Source organism: Culicoides brevitarsis, chromosome 1 (genome assembly GCF_036172545.1).
Source record: "Culicoides brevitarsis isolate CSIRO-B50_1 chromosome 1, AGI_CSIRO_Cbre_v1, whole genome shotgun sequence".
Lineage (NCBI taxonomy): Eukaryota > Metazoa > Arthropoda > Insecta > Diptera > Ceratopogonidae > Culicoides > Culicoides brevitarsis.
Genome location: NC_087085.1, coordinates 11,840,677 through 11,859,963, shown reverse-complemented (window position 1 = coordinate 11,859,963; position 19,287 = coordinate 11,840,677). Strand labels below are relative to the sequence as shown.

The window sequence follows — 19,287 nt, the reverse complement described above, 5'->3', positions numbered from 1 at the left end:
TTTAAATTTAGAACATTTTCCATACCGAAGCCGTAATTATTCTATAAAAAATTATTTACTGAGACAATTTGATTCGATCTGGAAACGGACGATTAACTGCAGCGCCGGAAAAAATTGAATGGATTCCATGCGACAGGAGTGATGACAACAAAAATTAAATTCTTGAAGCCAGGTAAGATTTTTATCAATGAAAATTGAATTTTTTTTTAATTTCCAAACATTCCAGATGACGATTCCTTTTCATCGGAACGAGATGCTTTGTCTGTCGATGACGCCGTTTCCACGTTCATCTTCAATCCGCATCACTCACTGAGTCTGCAAACGCAACGTGAACGTCTTCCGATTCGTCAGTACCGCGACCGGATTCTGTATTGTCTCGAAAATTACCAAACGTTGGTGCTTGTCGGCGAAACTGGATCGGGCAAAAGTACACAAGTACCGCAGGTGTGTAAAATTCTCGTTAAATTTAATTAAAAAAATTAGTTCGTTATCACGTGTCGGCGTGATGATGACGAAAAATGTAAAGAAAACGGGGTTCAGTGACATACAAAGCACTATCAGTGCATTACAATCGTGTCTCGACTAATCTAGAAAATGACTAGCCGATATTTTTACGATGAAAATTTACGTGTTTCGAAGTGAAATTTGCTTTTTTGGAGGTTTTTGGGTCTGAAAGTTGACTTTTTATTCGTCAAAAATATGAATTTTGATTTTTTTTAAATTTTTAAAAATTTTTTAATTGAAAATTTTGGAAATTTCAAGGTCAATATCAATTCTTGATTAGAATTTTGATCAAAAAAGTATAAAATTCTGTGAATTTTTGTCAAAATTCTTCTTTATTAATAAATTTTTGATAAAAAAATACCTGTAATAAAAAAAAATCCACTAAAATTAATTCCATGACAACTTTCTTACCTGAAAAATTTTTTAACACCGCCGCTAAAAATAAATACCTACCATTCCATTAAGCATGCAACCAAAATAAATATTAGAAACATTGGTAATAATGGATGTTTTCATGTTTTGTTGGAATCATGCATGTCAAAGACCATGCACACACGATACAGCATTAATTATTTATAAACTTTTTTTATGACTCTCCAATATTTTTTTTAAACCTTAAATAGAATTTTCCATCTCTCTCTTTCTCATTATGTTTTTTGACTATTTTTGGAATTAACACACGAATAAAAAAAATGTCATTATTATTTCTATGTGCATACGAATGAATGCACCGAATTTGATTGAAAACGAGTATTGAGAGAATAAAAGATACTTGGATAAACGATTTCTATTCATAACACAAAATATTTGTCTGCCTCACATTTTTTTTCTTTCTTTCGTGCTCAGTTGTGTTATTTTTCAGCTCAACACGAGTTGTTTGTTTGCGGTTTGCGGAGAAAGAGTGGAAAAAAAAAGTTTAACAAAGTGCAAAATCATTTGTTTACACTTGTTAGTTTTTATTTTTTTTATCTATTTTATATGACAAGCCGGTGTGCCGACCTTTATTTGTATGCAAGAGATAAAACTACAGAGTGATAGTCGAGTTTTTAAGTGCAATTTGAGTCGAGATCAAAGAAAATATGAATAAAGTAAATATTATTTAGTGAAGCATCGCGAACAAGTTTTGGTAAAAAATATATAATGAACGTAAAAAAATAATTTGAAAAAAAAACTAACAAGCATATCAGTTGTTTGCACAGAAATTGGCACAAGTAGCAGATTTTTTTGTGTTAACAAAGTTTTTTATCGGTGAGTTAACAACCTGCAATGAAAAAAAAGTAGATATGAATTTAAGATTGAATGAAAAATTATTGCTTAAAATTTTTTTTTATTAAATTCTGGATTTTTACTCATTGCGGTACTAAATTTATAAAAAAACCAAAGAAACGGTATGAATGGTTCGAATATGAAATTTGTACCCTAACATAAAAAAAACCGTATGTACCGTAATAAGTCAAATTTTTAATTTTATTTTTTAAGATCATATTTTAAAACTTAAAGATTTTTGGTACGTTTTTATTCATAGATGTAAATATTTCTGAAAAGATTTTTTTCTTTAAAATTTAAAATGTTTTAAATTATTTTGAATATAAATAATACCTGCATTAAAAAAATATAGATATGAATTTGATATTTAAGAAATATAAATTTGACAAGATTTTTTTTTAAATTTTCAAGATTTTTTGATAAATATATTTTTTTTTTAAATTACGGTACAACAAAATTTTTATCGTAAGAAACGGTATGAATGGTACAATTCTGAAATTTGTACCGCAATAAAAAAAAGGTACGTACCGTAATAAAACAAGTTTTACAGCATTTTTAATGGTTGAATTAAGGACTGTACAGACTTTTTTTTAGAATTTTATTTTAAAACATAAAGGTTTTTTTATACATTTTTACTCATAAATTTAAAAATTTACAAAAGATAAATTTTTCTCTCAAAATTGATTTTTTTTTAATTTTATGAAAAGAATTAAAGATAAAGAGAGTTAAGAAAAAGATAAAAAAAATTCATATTTTTTTTTTTTTTAAATTTTTTTAAAAATATACCTATTTTTTCCGAAAAGCTTTTTTTAAATATTTTTGAATTTTTTTAAACTTTTTGCAAAATAATATTATTTAAAATTAAAAATAAAATTAGAAATATAAAAAAAATTGGAATAAATTCAAAATATTACAACTTTATACTTTTCTAATCGAATAAATGCCCTTCAAAAGTACAATATCTCTTTAATAGTTCGTCGACAATGACTTCTTTTTATCAAATTACAATAAATAGTGATTCACAAGTAGAAAGGGAGAAATAAAAAAAAATCCATTCATTAATAGAGCAATCAACAAAAACGTCATACAAGACAGGAAGGAAACAGTGATAACAATAATTTTTAAACGAGACCTAATCATTTCACGTGATTTTTGTCATTAAAGTTAATTCTGCCCCGATAAATAAGTCATTTTATCAACAACACACAAATTAGAACAAAAAAAAAAGACAAATTCCGTCTGACATTTTTACGAGCTCCGCGACAAGACAAACAACGATTTTATTGCTATTTCGCCCAATCTATTTCTTGCGAATGCCATTTATTGTATAAAATATGCAAAAGTCACGTTCATTTGTGTCTTTATTTTCTGCGGCCCCGCACATGAGGACGGAAAAAGCGACACAAAAATAGATGAAAATTATGGCTTTTCATGTGCACGTCACTACTTTGTTTCGCCATAAATGTCATAAATTTCCACAATAATGCAGGCAAATAAGACCTTTCAATATTTAATAAATCAACACTTTTTTTTTTACATGTACTTAGATTTAAATGTTTCGCTATTGATTTTTCGCGCGTTATTACGCTCCAAGTTTTCTCGTTAGTAATACAATTATTTCTTTTTTAAGTCGTCGCTCACGACAAAATCCGATTGTTCGGTTGTTGATTTTATTCATTTACTAATTTGGAACGAAAAATTTGAGTAAAGACTTGAGTAAACACGAAAATCACGAAAGGAGGCTTTGATTTCGGCGTCAGTTTATTCAAAATTTTTGGTAATAATGAGTTCTTTACCTTTATGGAGTAATGTCGAAAATCACGAGCAACAAAATTCGGAACCAATTCATGGTAAAAATTAAAAAATTATTAAAAAAATATTTTTTTGTTAATTTTTTTTTGTAGTTCCCGTAATAATTGGAAATAATTATTATTTGGTGTCACATCAAGATGTCGTGCATAGTTTCAATGTTCGGCAAACGTACTTAACAAAATTAGATTTTACCTCAAATCAAGTTCAAACTGCATCTCAATCGATTCCTGGGCATGAAATTCAACTTTTGCAAGAACTTTTGAGGCAAAGTGAGGCTAAAAATGTTCAAAATCCGAAAAATTCTTCAGTAAATTTTTAAAAATTTATTTTTTAAAGCTGAAATTTTTTAAAAAATAATTTAGTTTCAGTTCCATTATGACCGTACAACGTCAACTTCTGACCTGCAATCCTCCCAAATTCCCATTTACACTTCGTCGAGAACAAATTTGCCGCAAAATTACGTGACGGAGATGCAAATCAACGTTGAACCGAAAAAAGTTCAATTTTTCACGCCTTTCAATCAATGAAAATTTTCAAAATTTATCCTTCAAAAATGAAAATAACCAGACGTTCCATCTATTTGAGGAGCGAAAAAAATTTTTTTTTATCTTTAATTCATATAAAATTCAAAAGAAAGATGAAAAAAAGAAGAAGAGAGCGAAAATTCTTCTCACACACACTTCAGAAAAAAATACAAAAAAAAAAATCATGACGCAATATTTTATCGTCGTACGAGTCAACATATGATCAGATCAACCGCAAACAGCCACCAGCAGATTTTTTTCTCTACAAACAAAAAATAATAATAAATTAAAAGAGTTTCAAATGCACGAAGACGACGACAACGACGACCAATTGACACACAAACAAACACAAATACACCGCACCGTGGGACAATTCGTACGAGTCACAGTGGTTGTTGCAAAGAAATACAAAAAAAAAAACATATGGCTTCAATTACAAACGTTTCGCGCTGTGTACGATGATTCTCTCTCCTCCTCACTACAAAACTATGTGTATTTACTACAATGTGAATAATTTTTAGTGAGTCAGTTGAGTGCGGAACAGCGACGAATTAACTTCGTAGTGCATAAATTTTCGTGTCAAATAATGGGAAATTTCGTTCCCGGTCGTCGTTAAGGATAAATAAATTGACGTTAATCAAAAAAAAAAATGTCATAAAATAATAATCAAGGAAACGAACACAGAAGAAAAAAAAACATATTAATAATTTAGTTGGAAAATTCTCGAGGTTGGTCATTTTGTGATACTGTGATGTTTATTTTATGAGAATGTAAATAATAAACAAAAGGTGTCAAAGGATATTTATTGATGAAATCACAACTAGGTATAATGATGAAGGATTTTTGTGTTTGACGAGGGTAATTACGTTGTAACTAATAAAAAATTCCCTTTTTTATCAAAAGTGTGTCTTGATAAGGGCTTCCGTGATTGATTACAGTCCAGAAATAGTTATTGATAGTAAAAAAAGATTACAGGTGTAACGAATTTATGATTTGTAATGAAGTTGAGTTACAATTTTCGTGAATGTGAAAAATGTTTTAATTATTCTGGAAAAAATTATTGTGAAAAAAATTAGATTTTCTTGAAAAAAATGAAAATTTTCATAGTTTTTAAAATGAAAAAATTATTATTATTTTTTTTTAAGAAATTTTTTTTAATAATATTTTTTTTTTGTTAACATTTATTTGAACACATTTTTCAAAAGTTTTAAAATATAAGATTTAAAATTTTTTTTTTAGAATTTTTTACAGAAATTATTAAATTTAAATACTTTGTCTTAATTTAGTTGAGTAAAAATTATTTTAGACGATTTTTGGGCAAACCTTTAATTTTTTGAATGAACTTAAAGATCCTTATTCAACTAATTTCATGAATCATGAATTATTTTTAATGAAGTTTGTAATAAAATATCAAAATTATTTTCACATCGAGAAAATTTCTTATTTAATAAACAAATTTCGATTAAAAAAATATCATGATTCATAAAAATTTTTGACTTAAGATACTACGTTTATAAAAAAAATTACTTGTTTGCCAAAAATCGTCTTAATTAATTTTAACTCAAAAATATTTTCAAAAAATCATAAAAATTGAATAATTTTTTGTTAAAAATCTTTTTAAAATTGTACAATTATATTTTAACTAAAAATTATTATTTAAAAATTTTTTGTTAATAAATTTAATTAATTTTTAATTAAATTAATTTAATTAATTAAATTTTTATACCAAAAATCTTTCAAAAATTTAAAAAATAATTTATAATTCCATAATTTTCAATTAAAAATTATCAAGAAAATCGTAAAAGACCTTATAATTTGAAAACTAAACGATTATTGACTAAAATTCTCTTAATTAAAAGCCTTGAACCCCTAAATTCTCATTACTTAATTTACATTTTCCACGAAATTTCGACAATTTCTTCGAAAACAAAAAAAAATTCATAATTTTCTATCAATTTCCGACCCCATGATGTCTAAATCCCCCGAGTAAACACTCATTAAAAGTGCATTTCGGTGTCTTTTGAAGCACCTCTCCTACTTTGACATGTTTCGCGTTGTTTCTATACCCGTTTCGGTTCTATTTTTACTACACTGTTGACTTCATCGAACAGTAACGACAAAACAAGGCAAGACACAACCACACAATACAAGACCAGTTATTAAATAGTTACTTGCATTTGCTTTGAAATACAGAAAAAACAATAAAAAAAAGGGTAAAAAAATAATATTTTAAGGTGAAGGTTAACATATTTCATTCAAAAACCCTCCATACAAATACTTTGTACCAGATGTTGAAAAATATTTTTTCGTAGCGTGTTAACAGCAAGTCCAGATTTAATTTGCGTTTTAATTAATGCGATTTATTTTATTGCATTTTTGTGCAGCTGCAGTGATAAGAACTCTCACACATTTAAATTCAAAGTCTGAAACTGGTTTTGACATTTTATGACATCATTTTCGTTTTTTTGACGCATCGGCGTTCTACAAATTTACAATGAAATGACATGAACACATCCTCCCACAATTTTGCGCCACACAAAATGACAATTAACGGACTCGTGTCTCTTTTTTTTACGTTTTCTAAACGATGTACCTACTAAAGACGAAATCATCTGTATAATGACTGTGATTATTTTAAACTTTTTTTTTAAAATCTCTGCACTTTTCGTAGTTCGTATGTATATTGAAAGTGAGAAGAGAAGAGAAGAATTTGGAATGATGCCATAATCCATTAAAAAATGTATGATACAATCGAGAGTTGAAGAGGATGACGAGCGTATCGGAGTGCCTTTCGCAAAGTGGGTAAACAATGCGATGTAATAAAACGTTAATTTGAATTGTAGTAACAAGCAATATAATGGGATTGATGACAATAATAATGATAAAAAATTTTTTATAAAATATCGATTTTCAGCGTGTGTGTGTCGTGGAAATTTATTATATTATCTTTGTTTATGCATTCATTAAAAGCGGTTCATTGTGTCTCTATTTAGCTGCCTATTTACAGTAATTTGAGTGAATATACTTGAACGAACTTTTCAAGTATTATTCAAATTTGCTTTGGAAGTTTTTATCATTATTTTTTCAGTTGATTGAATACACGAGTAATGAGCAAATTTCGATAAATTAATTTAAATTGTTTGAATTTTTCATTAATTTTTGCTTGAATTAGCGTAAAGGCGATTTTCAAATTTTTTAACGGTCATTTTTTGAATTGACATTTTTCGATTTTTGATTTAAACTTCAAAAAAATTAAAGGAATTTAAAGTTTTTAGACATTTTTAAAATATATTATTTTAATTTTTTTGTAACATAATTAAAAAATTCCTTTCTGACCTCAATTATTTTCATAAAAATTATTTTTTTTTTTTTAATTTAAAAAATTTAATTTTTTTTAAATTTTTTTTAATTTTTAAAATATTTTTTAAATATTTTTTAAATATTTTTTAAAATATTTTTTAAATAATTTTATTATTGATTAATTTTTATTTAAAAAAAATTATTTTTTTCCTTTTAAAATCTTTTATCTAAGTCTCCCAATTTTATTTATTTTTAGCCCTTTAAAAATAAAAAAAAATATTTGAACTATACTACAGGTGCAAAATAACTAAAACAAATTAATGCAACGGATCCAAAAGTCCCATTTTATCCCAAATCGGCAAGAAATGCTTGAGAGTTTTAATGAATTTTGAATTTTTAAACATTTGTTCCTTAAATTGCTTGGATTCAAGCGAATCGCCCACCAAACCTTCTAAATCTGCGTGATCTTCTTGTTCATTCAGTATTACAGGAGAAATTGCAACTAGAGCCAAAATTTCTAAAAAAATATAATTTTTTTAATTAAATTTCTTCGTAAAATAATAAAATCGAACAAAATTTTACCGTAAAATTGTCGCTCGATTCTTTGACACTGAATTTCGAACAAAGTAGGAATTTTGCCTTTAAATCCAAATTTCTGCAAGATTTGAGCTAAATTATCCTGATACATTGCAATTATTTCCCAATTTCGATTTAGTTTGATGTCCAAATGCGTGGAAGTCAATGTAAAATACATCAAATCTATCACTGGAGGTCCTATATAACCAACTTGGAAGTCGATCTAAAAAATAAAATTTAATTAAAAAATAATCTTTGGCAAGGAAATATTAGAATTTCTTACCAAAACAAGATCTTCAGGCCTACGAGTCTCCTTATTATATTTGAACATCATATTATTTACCCACAAATCCCCGTGAGCTAGAACATTTGGCAAAGTTTTTGACTTTACAAACATTTCTCGTGACTTAATCATAAACGTTTCTCGTAACTTTTCCATTTTTTTAACATACTTTTCGTATCCTGGCCATGTTTTGAGTTCCTCAACACAAGCATCAAACATGCCAAAAAAGAAATTTTCAAAGGGAGTATCTTCTTTTAAAGGTTGTTCTTGAAAATCAGCAAAATCTTCTTCGCCATTTTCCATTAAAATCATCGAACATGCGTGAAATTTGGCAATTTTCCGTGTTAAAAGTCGAATATGGTCCACATCACAGCCATTCAAGCGATCTCCAAGCTCATATCCTTCTTGCTTCAGATCATTAAAAATTATCGTCGAATTTTCGTAATCCACAAAAACCGCTGGCGAATAAAGTTTCTCCGTATCTCCGATACTTTTGAGCAATTTTTGAAATTTTGGCAAAATACGATCGTACATGATGAGTTCCTTCTTGAAAATACCACTTTCAACCATAACTTTGGCCATTTCCTCATCAGCAACTACTGTTTTGATGATCAACGATTTGTCGCAGCACTTTCCATCCTTTTTGTACTTTACCGTTGTTCGTAAAAGTTGACTTGCATAATTATTTCCAGCTGCAACGGCGGGTTTGCATTCGAAATTCTCAACAGAAATTGATGAATCGCTTTCATTTTGCTGTAAAATCCGTTCCAAATACGATTTATTTAAAAATTTTGGAAGTTTTTGAGACATTTTTGGTAAATTTCACGTGTGAACCGCTCGAAAAGTCGCTCGTAACTGATATGAGACCCAAAATGACAGTTTAAATTCCCTTAACTGGCACGTTTTACATCTAATCTCGTCAAGGTCTGTTCGTTTCTACGTGAAATTCAGACAAAAATTTAAGAGTAATCATGATTCAGGAAGACAAAAAAAGTCGAGAGTAATGATAACTTACTTTACATGACAAGCGCTTTTTATGACGAAGGTTTTTTCATTGACTTTTAAAGTTTTTTTTCTCAGAGATAAGATTAATTGCCGCAATTAAAGGGATTTTCGGAGCAATTTGTTGACATTTTCCTGCGTATCGACCCACATCGAGAACGTCGACACTTCAACCTAATCAAATTTATTGATTATATATTAATGTTAATTTCTAAGGTCAACACTATTTCAAGCATTTGTGTGCGTGACGTAACCAACGAATAATTCGGAATGGCAAATAAATTTTTGTATTGACTGTGACACCGGCGACGCGACTTGCGAATGTGTGTCTGTTCTATTCACCGTTGGACAATATTGGTTTCGGCGATTTTTTTTTTCGTTGTTTATTCTCGCTGGAATGCGTCTCGTTAATGTTTTGATTTTGCTCGTTTAAAGTTCATTTAATGTTTGTAAATTGAAAAGTTGTTCTTTTTGCATGGTAACGGGTCAATTCATAAATTTGGTAGTAATTTGGTTGTTTGTTGACATCACAAAATATTTTGTTACAGGAAATTATTCTAATTGATCGCTAATTAATTCGCATTTTAATCAACTTTGACCTAATAAGCACCTTGAGTTTTCCTGCTTTTCTTTTTAATTTTTTTAAAATTATTTTTTTTATTAATTTTTTTTCAATTGAACAATTTTATGAAAATTTTAATTTTTTGAAAACTAAAAATTTTAATTAAAAATTAATTTTCAAAATTTTTTTTTTAAATTCTGGTCAAATCAAATATTCAAATTTTATTGTTTTTTTTTTTCAAATCAGTGTAACTGATCCAAAAGTCCCATATTATCCCAAATTGGCAAAAAATGCTTCAAAGTTTTAATGAATTTTGCATTTTTCAACATTTGCTCCCTAAACTGCCTCGCTGCAGGCGAATCACTAACGAACGATTCAAAATCAGCATTATCTTCTTGTTCATTCAGCATTACAGGAGAAGCTACGATGACAGCCATTAATTCTAAAAAAAAAATAATTTTTAAACAATTTTAGAAAATTAAAAAAAAATTACCATAAAATTGTCGCTCGATTCTTTGACACTGAATCTCAAACAAAGTAGGAATTTTTCCTTTAAATCCTAATTTCTTCAAGTTTAGAGCCAAATTTTCTTGATACATCGCCAATATATCCCAATTTTGGTTCAATTTTATATCCAAATTAGATGACGATATATTAAAGTACATCAAATCAATCACAGGAGGTCTCACGAAACAAAGTTGGAAGTCAATCTGAAAAACAAAATTAATGAAAATGATTCAAAAATTCAATTTAATTCTTACCAAGAGGAGATCCTCAGGCTTTCCAGTCTCTTTATTGTATTTGAACATCATGTTGTTTACCCACAAATCGCCATGATTCAAAACATTTGGCAAAGTTTCTGACTTTTGAAACATTTCTCGTGATTTAAACAAAAACGTTTCCCGTAACTTTTCCATTTTTGTAACGTACTTTTCATATCCTTGCCATGTCTTAAGTTGATCCAAACAGGTATCAAACATAGAATTCACGAAATTTTGAAAGGCTGAAGTTCCATTTATTGGCTTATCTTGGAATTCTGGAAAATCTTCCTCTTCGTTTTCCATTAAAATCATTGAAAAAGCATGAAATTTAGCAATTTTTCGCATCAATAGTTGGATGTGATCCTCATCCAGGCCATTCAAGCGATCTGCAAGTTCATACCCTTCTTGTTTGAGATCATTAAAAATTATCGTCGAATTTTCGAAATCCACAAAAACCGCTGGCGAATAAATTTTGTCAGTATCTCCGATAATTTCGAGTAATTTTTGGAATTTCGGTAAAATACGATCGTACATGATGAGTTCTTTTTGAAATAGACCACTTTTAGCAATAATTTTATTTATTTCCTCATCAGCATGAACGGTTTTGATGATCCACGACTTTTCACAAATTTTTGAATTTTTCTTGTACTTTATCGATGTTCGAAAAAGTTGACTTGCATAATTATTTCCAGCTGCAACGGCGGGTTTGCATTCGAAATTCTCAACAGAAATTGATAAATCGCTTTCATGTTGCTGCAAAATTCGTTCCAAATACGATTTATTTAAAAATTTTGGAAGTTTTAAAGACATTTTTGAAATTTTATGTATGAACCGTTTGAAATTTCGCTTTTGACTGATGCAACGCTATCGAAAGAATTACAAAAAAATTAAGATTAAAAATGAAACAAAAAAAGCTGAGGGCGAGTTATCATTTTTTACCTGATAAAGACTGTAAAAGTCTTTAATTAAGTCTTTTCAAACAATTGGATAAGATATCTGGCTCTGTAGAATTTTGATTCAGTTGACTGACCTTTACATTATCTTTTTACGTTTAAAATTTCCTGAAAAAAAATAATTTAATGATTTTTTAATTTTTGCACAATATTTTTTTAAAATTGTTTTTTTTTTATCAATTTCTAGATAAATTTTACAATTCTTACCAAAAACCAACAAAAAACTGTCTTTCTCGATAAAATTTTTAAATTTTTTATTATTTTTATATATGTTTTTATTTTTTTTATAAAATTAGTGTAATGGATCCAAAAGTCCCATATTATCCCAAATCGGCAAAAAATGCTTCAGAGTTTTAATGAACTTTGCATTTTTCAACATTTGCTCCCTAAACTGCTTGCTTGAAGGCGTATCGCCAATCAATGTTTCAAAATTTGCATCATTTTCTTGTTCATTTATCATTACCGGAGAAACTACCATTACTGTCCTTAATTCTAAAAAAAATATAATTTTTAGTTAAATTCTTTCAAAGAATAAAAAATATAAAAAAATAACCGAAAAATTGTCGCTCGATTCTTTGACACTGAATTTCGAACAAAGTTGGAATTTTTCCCTTATAATCGAGTTCCTTCAATATTTGAGCCAAATTTTCCTGATATACGGTAACGATCTCCCAATTTTGGTTCAATTTTATGTCCAAATGTGTGGAAGTCAATGTAAAGTACATCAAATCTATAACTGGAGGTCTCACGAAACCAAGTTGGAAGTCGATCTAAAGAATAAAATTTAATTAAAAAAATAATTTTAAGCAATGTAATATTGGAAAATCTTACCAAAACAAGATCTTCTGGCTTTCGAGTCTCCTTATTGTACTTGAACATCATATTATTCACCCACAAATCCCCATGATTCAAAACATTTGGCAAAATATTTGACTTTTTAAGCGTTTCACGTGTTTGCATTGTAAATTTCTCTCTTAATTTTTCCATTTTTGTAACGTACTTTTCGTATCCTTGCCATGTCTTCATTTGCTCCAAACAGGCACCAAGCATGGCTTTGTCGAAAGAGGCCGAAGCAGAACTTGTTGGTTTTTCTTGAAAATCCGAAAAATCTTCTTCGCCATTTTCCATTAAAATCATCGAACAAGCGTGAAATTTGGCGATTTTTCGCATTAAAAGTCTTATATGATCCTCGTCAAGGCCGTTTAAGCGATCCGCAAGCTCATATCCTTCTTGCTTGAGATCATTAAAAATTATCGTTGAATTTTCGTGATCCACAAAAACTGCTGGCGAATAAATTTTATCCATATCTCCGATACTTTCGAGTAATTTTTGGAATTTCGGTAAAATACGATCGTACATGATGATTTCTTTTTCAAAGAAACCACTTTTAGTGAGGATTTTGGTTATCTCCTCATTCGCGTTAACGGTTTTGATGATCAACGACTTTTCGCAGCACTTTCCATCCTTTTTGTACTTTACCGTTGTTCGTAAAAGTTGACTTGCATAATTATTTCCAGCTGCAACGGCGGGTTTGCATTCGAAATTCTCAACAGAAATTGATGAATCGCCTTCATTTTGCTGTAAAATCCGTTCCAAATACGATTTATTCAAGAATTTTGGAAGTTTTAGAGACATTTTTGGAATTTTATGTATGAATCGTTTGAAATTTAGATTTTAACTGACAACAACGCTTACAAAAATTACAAAAAAATAAGATTAACTGAGAGCAACTTATCATTTTTACATGATAAAAAATCATCGTAGCCTTCAACTAAGCCTCCGCAAACATTTAAATAAGATTTCTAGCTATGTATAGTTCTGATTCAGTTGACTGACCTTTACAGGAAATTTTCAAACTCAAAATTTCATAAAAAAAATTAAATTAAAATTTCGTATCATTTAAATTTATCTAATTTCACGTCGAAATTTCTCATATTGCTTCCTTATCGTGAAACGCGCACGCTATTCACACGTCTCGCAAACCAAAACACAATAAATTTGTGTCAAAAAATGATAAATATTCACGGCGCTCTACGCGACTAAATCACAAATTATGCGATAATACAGATTATGAGATTTTTTTTCTCGTTCATTGTGAACGAAATTTATTCATTCCTGCTTTTTTAAAAATTTGTCGACATTGACCTTGCAACGTAGTTTATTGTAATACAAAAATTTTTGTGTTGCGTATTTCACTCAATTTTACGAGTTTTTCGACTTCAGGCGTCGACAGATAAACGGAAATCAGGTTAATTAAGATTGCCGTAATCTATGTCTTGAGTGCAATTTACAATTATTTGAGCAGAATATTACTCATCCATTACTCGAGTCAGACATTTATCGCTGCAGTAAAATTTTGCACAGTGCCGGATTTGAGATTTTCGTTAAATATTTGAAGTTCTTATGCTTGGTTTGAATTAATTGGAATAAATTTAAATTAATTTATAGAATAAAATAATTAAAACTTAAAAAAATTTTAAAATAAATAATTTTATTTTATTTTAAATTTAAACTAAATTTAAAATTAATTTAATTAATTAAATTAAATAATAATTTAACAAATTTAAAAAAAATACTTACTTGAATTGATCCATCAATGCACTGGTTAAGAGCATCTGCAATGTTTGATTTGTAAATAAATAGTCGAATGATTCAATAAATTTATTTAGCAATATTACGACGCACATTTCGTTTCAAATGGTCTCTTGTAACTCAATTATATTTTATTATTGATTGCAGTTTTTTCATAATTTATTATCTTCATTGCAATCATAAGTTGATGGGGTCAATGGGATAATTCGCACATATGCAATTTTTATTATTTTTTAATTTTTAAAAATTTTATTTTTGATTTTTTTCTTGATTATTGAGGTAAAAAATAATATTAAAAAAAATTTTTAAAGATTTGAAATTGTGAAAATTTTTCTATCTGATTTTTAAGACGAATTTCGCAATTTTTTTTAATTTTCAAAAAAAAAAATTAAAAATCTTTCAAAAATGATCGAAAACTCAAACTTTATAATTTTCTAAAAATTAATTTATGAAAATTTTTGAATTTTAAGAAAATTCAGTTCAATTAACTTAAAATCTTTTCAATTCAAAATATTTTTGAAAATTTTACTGAATCTTAGGCTAAGATTTTTTTAAACTTTTGAGAATTTTTCCAAAAAACGAATGTTTTATTTCAAATTTTTACTAATTTTTTTTAAAGTAATAACTTAAAATTGATTTGGAAAAAAAAATTATTTTTTTTTTTACATTTTTTTTAGTTAATAAAAACAATTTTTGTGCAGAAAGATTTCATATTTAAATTTTTAGAACTAATTTTGGACAAAAAAAATATTTTGAAAGTCTTATTTTATTATTATTATTTTTTGGATCAAATTGTAGTAAATTAAATAAGTTAAGCATAAAAAAAACTAAAATAAAAAACTTGAGAAATTCAAAATTTTACCTTAACTTTGTGCGATTTATCCCATTAACTCTTCATTTGAAACAAAAATGGAGACGTCTGGTTCTCATTTATATTTTTATAAAAAAAAAAGTTTGCACCTGATTGCTGTTTGCTCGTTAATAAATTAAACTTCCTTCAATACATTTCAATTAGCGGCGCGATTCTATTCAATTGCATTATGTAATTGACCTACAAAGCCCGTAAAGTTGTGATTTTATCATTTTCTCATTAACTCTAACCTTTGTTGGTCTGTAATTAAAATGTGCTTTTTCGATTTGTTTCATTTCAGATGATTTCTGATCAAGTTGCTTAAAGAAAAAAAGGAAAAAAATAATCTTAATTAAGTGGAAAGGATCAAAGTTCAATCAAAGAAAACTCAAAAGACTCGAGACTCAGATAGGATAGAAATTATTAGTTAATTAAGCGAAGTAGTAGAAGTAAGAAACGTACCAAGATGATGATTGGTCCCAGTTTATCGCATTTCAGCAAACTCCTGCTCACCCTTTTGTTCGGACTGATTTCGTGGTATTTGTACATGGATGTCTTGCTGTATTTGCGAATCCATAATTATCCGATCGATCGGAATTATCACTTCAATACAACGATATTGTCGCTGCCGCCTGCCATATCGCAAGCAACTTCTAGCAGTAGTGTTAGCAATAGTGGTTATCCTAGTTCTAGTGCATCCAACACCTTCACGAGTAGCGGTACAAAGCGTGCCTTAGCGACATCCACGTCGATCAACTACAACCGACTTGCCACAAATGTGGATTATGCGGATGTTGTGTGGGTCCCGTGTGACATCAACCCCTTGTGTGATGTCACTGTGAAAGCTGTGATGCTCGATCAAACGAATCATTATCTTTTTGCGCCGATGGCTACGATTTTCGACAACATCGTCGGCATCTCCCGATCGACCTGGATCACGGCGAACATGATTTCCTTCTTTCACGTGTTTGTGGCGATTCTCGCGGGACGATTTATCGCTTCCGACAGTTTGGGATTCAGGCGTTTCGGTGTCGTCCTCTTTCAATTCCGAACCTTTTTGGATGACTTGGATGGGCATGTAGCACGTGCCAAGAAGAACATTCGCGGAGAAAGATCTGAAATTGGGACTCCTGGATATTATATCGATGGGATATGTGACGGACTTGGATGTATTGCCCTCATGATTGGCGTCTTTGTTTATCTGAGAAATAATCCGCCGCGACGAGGATATACTCAACTGCAGTCCATTATCCCGATGACAGATGCGAAAAACTCCGATACGGGCGTCATTTACAAAGTCAAGGTCACAACGAAGAAAGTCGTGCGGAAAGTTTTGTGCTTTTCGGGACAACTCCTGTTGTCGTCTACCGCCTGGAATCGCTACATCGCTCTCTATCAGGACATGTTGGAACTCAATGACGTCACGCCGACGCAGTACCTCCGACAAAATTTCATCTTCAAGTCGAATCACTTCTTTTGCATCGCCTGGCTTTGGCGCATCTTTAACGTGCACGCACTCTTGCACTGCTTGCTCCTCGGGATTTTCTGTGATAAATTGTGGGAATTTTTACGCATGATTCAGTATGCCGGCTACGTGGCGATTGTCGTGATTGTTTGCATCACCGAAATGCACCTTCTCGACGTACAAAAATTCATCTACAAACAACTTACTCCAGCCAACAATACGTCACTGTGATTTTGATGAGCACACAGAACAATTTTTTTTTAATTAACAAAAAATATTTTAATTAACGTAGTTGCGTGTTAGAGCGAGAGAGTTTGAAAGGTCAATTCAGACAATCAACAAAAAATTAGAGAAAAAAATTAGGCATCTCCATTCTTGCCAACATTGACCCAAAACTCTCTCATGTAGGAACGAACAAAAAAAATTGACTGAGAATCGAATAAATTTTATTTAACAAAAAAAAAAATACCAAACATAAAAAAAATATTTATCTAAGATACTCAAATGATACAAAAGAACAAAAAAAAATAGTTTTGTTAAGGAAATTTTTCACTCTACCTACTTGTTAATCGTGTCCTTCTTGCTTTTGCTATAAAATAAAAAAAATAAACTTTTTATATTAAAAAAATTACCTTTTAAGCAAAAATTTTGCCATTGAATGATTGCCAGTTAATCCCACTGTTAACGATGTTTATTTGTTAATATTTACGAAAAATTACTCGTTAAATATTTAAGTTTAATTTTTTTCTAAATTTAATCAAAAAAATTAATTAAATTAATTTAAATTTTATATATCAAGGTGTGAGCAGAGCAAATTTTTTAATTAAAAAAAAATTTTTTTCAAAGTTTTTTGTATGTTTTTACTTTCTAATAATTTTTTATTCTGTTTGCCTTCAAAAAAATTTTTTTGCTTTAAAAAAATTAAAATTTTTTAATAAATATGATTTTTCTTAAGTTTTAAATTTAAAAAAAAATAATTTAAAATAGCCCCATATAAAATTTCTTTAAAAAAATAAAAAAAAAATTAAAATATTTTTTCAAATACAAATCTTATAATAAAAAAATAATATTTTTTTTTTTCAAAATTTACAATTTTTAATATTTTTTCACTCCTTGTTTTTATTTAATAAAGAGAAGAAAAAAAATATATATTTTTTTAAATATTTTTATTAAATTTATTTTTTTTATTGAAAATGTTAAAAAAAAAATTATCAAAAATTAATTAAATTGTTAGAAACGTGAAAAGTTAATTTTATGTCAAAAATTTTCTACCAAACTTTTTAATTACTTTTTTTAAACAATTATTTAAATTGCGTGCCACACACCAAAAAATTTTCACTTTTTTGAATGTTTGTAACTATATCGTCCAATTAACAATACTAATTGTTTTTCAAATAATTTTTCCTTGTATAAAACATGAAACCACCTAAAAAAAATTATTATTCGCAAAATTTAATAAAATTAAGGAAAATTTAAATTTAAGGATTAAAATTGACTGCGCTTTTGAAGAGTGTTCGAAAGGAAAATTAGTTTTATAAATCTAATATGTTTTAAATATTGATTTCACGCGCGCGTGCTTTTCCAACAAAAAAAAATAATTAATGTTGTGTCAGAGTGTCAGGTCAATAAATGTGTACCTTTATGATGAAAATTAGCAATAAGAATAAATTTAAAGAAATATTATATAGAGAAATGGATGATTAAAGAGTAAAAGAACAAATATTTACATGAAAAATATTGTTGAAATATTACAGAATAAACGAAAAATTGAGATATTGGAGTTAAGAAATAAAGTAAAATATTGTGAAATAATCGTAAATTTGCGTTTTTCTCAAAAGTCACTGAGTCCCGTTTCATTAAAATGAATTTTCCCGAATTTTTTAAGACAAATTTTTTTATCTGTAGTACCTTTACGAGTTCGGATGGCACACAAAAGGCATAATAGGCGTTACCGAACCACGTCGCGTTGCTGCCGTAAGTTTAAGTGATCGTGTTGCTACTGAACGGGGTGAACTGGTAGGAGAAACGGTCGGTGTTGCGATTCGTTTCATCAATAAATTCAGTGAGAATACGATGATCAAGGTAATTTTTTGCTAAATTTTTCTAAAATAAATTAAATTTTAATTAATTTAATTAAAATTATTAAAATAAATTTAATTTAACTTAATAATTAATTTAATTAATTTAATTTAATAAATTTAATTTAATTTAATTTAAGAATTTAATTTAATTAAATTAAAATTAATAAATTAAATTATTTAATTTTAATTATTGTTTTTTTCTTTAAAAAAAGTTCATGACTGAAGGAATATTGCTCCGAGAGATGCTGGCAGACCCCCTGTTGTCACAATATAGCGTCATAATGATCGACGAGGCGCACGAACGGAACAACTTAACGGACACACTGATGGGATTGCTGAAGAAAATCGCCAAGAAACGTCAATCCTTGAAAATTATCATCTCCTCTGCGACTGTGGATGCCGAATTGTTCAAGGATTTCTTCAATTTCAACACTAAAAAAGCTGGAAAAGACACGAGCGTTATTCTCTCTGTCGAAGGAAGGATGTATCCATACGAAATTTTTTACCTGCAAGAACCTTGCCCGGATTACATTCAAGGCACGATCGATACTGTCATGAAAATCCATCAAAAGGAGCCTCCGGGAGACATTTTGGCTTTTCTCACGGGACAAGAGGAAGTTTTGCGTGCTGTGAATGCCTTGAAAGATTTACTGAACGAGATGGGGCGAGAAGACATGCAAGTTTTATCGATGTACGGCACTTTGAGCAATCACGATCAACTTCGGGTATTTTTTGGCGCTCCAAAAGGCACGAGAA

The 19,287-nt window shown here is 28.8% G+C and overlaps 4 protein-coding genes across 6 annotated transcripts in view; 2 read left to right on the top strand and 2 right to left on the bottom strand.

Moving 5' to 3' along the window:
* The first annotated feature begins 141 nt into the window (after positions 1-141).
* LOC134837281 (probable ATP-dependent RNA helicase DHX35) overlaps positions 142-19,287 on the top strand; it is a 19,474-nt gene continuing 328 nt past the window's right edge. The window contains exons 1-4 of the mRNA XM_063852648.1: positions 142-172; positions 227-444; positions 18,356-18,532; positions 18,744-19,222. Of these exons, the coding sequence (XP_063708718.1) occupies positions 142-172; positions 227-444; positions 18,356-18,532; positions 18,744-19,222 (905 nt within the window). The remainder of the gene's footprint in view (positions 173-226; positions 445-18,355; positions 18,533-18,743; positions 19,223-19,287) is intronic.
* Positions 1,674-16,685, top strand: LOC134827848 (ceramide phosphoethanolamine synthase). 2 transcript variants are annotated; one of them, XM_063840701.1, is made up of 2 exons: positions 1,674-1,752; positions 15,287-16,685. In XM_063840701.1, the coding sequence occupies exon 2, from the start codon at positions 15,452-15,454 to the stop codon at positions 16,679-16,681; it is 1,230 nt and encodes a 409-aa protein (XP_063696771.1). In that variant the 5' UTR covers positions 1,674-1,752; positions 15,287-15,451; the 3' UTR covers positions 16,682-16,685. The 2 variants fall into 2 exon arrangements, with proteins under 2 accessions (XP_063696771.1, XP_063696770.1); XM_063840700.1 differs by lacking the exon at positions 1,674-1,752 and adding an exon at positions 4,554-4,834.
* LOC134827942 (uncharacterized) lies at positions 7,624-13,516 on the bottom strand. 2 transcript variants are annotated; one of them, XM_063840852.1, is made up of 3 exons: positions 12,375-13,516; positions 7,989-8,205; positions 7,624-7,923 (listed from the first exon to the last, which is right to left on the bottom strand). In XM_063840852.1, exons 1-3 carry the CDS (start codon positions 13,176-13,178, stop codon positions 7,724-7,726), a joined length of 1,221 nt encoding a protein of 406 aa, XP_063696922.1. In that variant the 5' UTR covers positions 13,179-13,516; the 3' UTR covers positions 7,624-7,723. The 2 variants fall into 2 exon arrangements, with proteins under 2 accessions (XP_063696922.1, XP_063696921.1); XM_063840851.1 differs by lacking the exon at positions 12,375-13,516 and adding an exon at positions 8,266-9,168.
* Positions 10,072-11,400, bottom strand: LOC134827987 (uncharacterized). Its single transcript, XM_063840908.1, has 3 exons — positions 10,591-11,400; positions 10,323-10,539; positions 10,072-10,271 (listed from the first exon to the last, which is right to left on the bottom strand). The coding sequence occupies exons 1-3, from the start codon at positions 11,398-11,400 to the stop codon at positions 10,072-10,074; spliced, it is 1,227 nt and encodes a 408-aa protein (XP_063696978.1).

What these genes read in the sequence shown, in the direction of transcription:
- LOC134827942 (XM_063840851.1), bottom strand. Translation starts at nt 9,075, where the DNA reads ATGTCTCAAAAACTTCCAAAATTTTTAAATAAATCGTATTTGGAACGG. An exon ending in GGCCTGAAGATCTTGTTTTG is followed by an intron (nt 8,206 to 8,265) that starts GTAAGAAATTCT and finishes TTTATTTTTTAG; the next exon opens with ATCGACTTCCAAGTTGGTTA. An exon ending in AATCGAGCGACAATTTTACG is followed by an intron (nt 7,924 to 7,988) that starts GTAAAATTTTGT and finishes ATATTTTTTTAG; the next exon opens with AAATTTTGGCTCTAGTTGCA.
- LOC134827987 (XM_063840908.1), bottom strand. Translation starts at nt 11,400, where the DNA reads ATGTCTTTAAAACTTCCAAAATTTTTAAATAAATCGTATTTGGAACGA. An exon ending in AGCCTGAGGATCTCCTCTTG is followed by an intron (nt 10,540 to 10,590) that starts GTAAGAATTAAA and finishes TTTGTTTTTCAG; the next exon opens with ATTGACTTCCAACTTTGTTT. An exon ending in AATCGAGCGACAATTTTATG is followed by an intron (nt 10,272 to 10,322) that starts GTAATTTTTTTT and finishes TTTTTTTTTTAG; the next exon opens with AATTAATGGCTGTCATCGTA.
- LOC134827848 (XM_063840701.1), top strand. Translation starts at nt 15,452, where the DNA reads ATGATGATTGGTCCCAGTTTATCGCATTTCAGCAAACTCCTGCTCACC.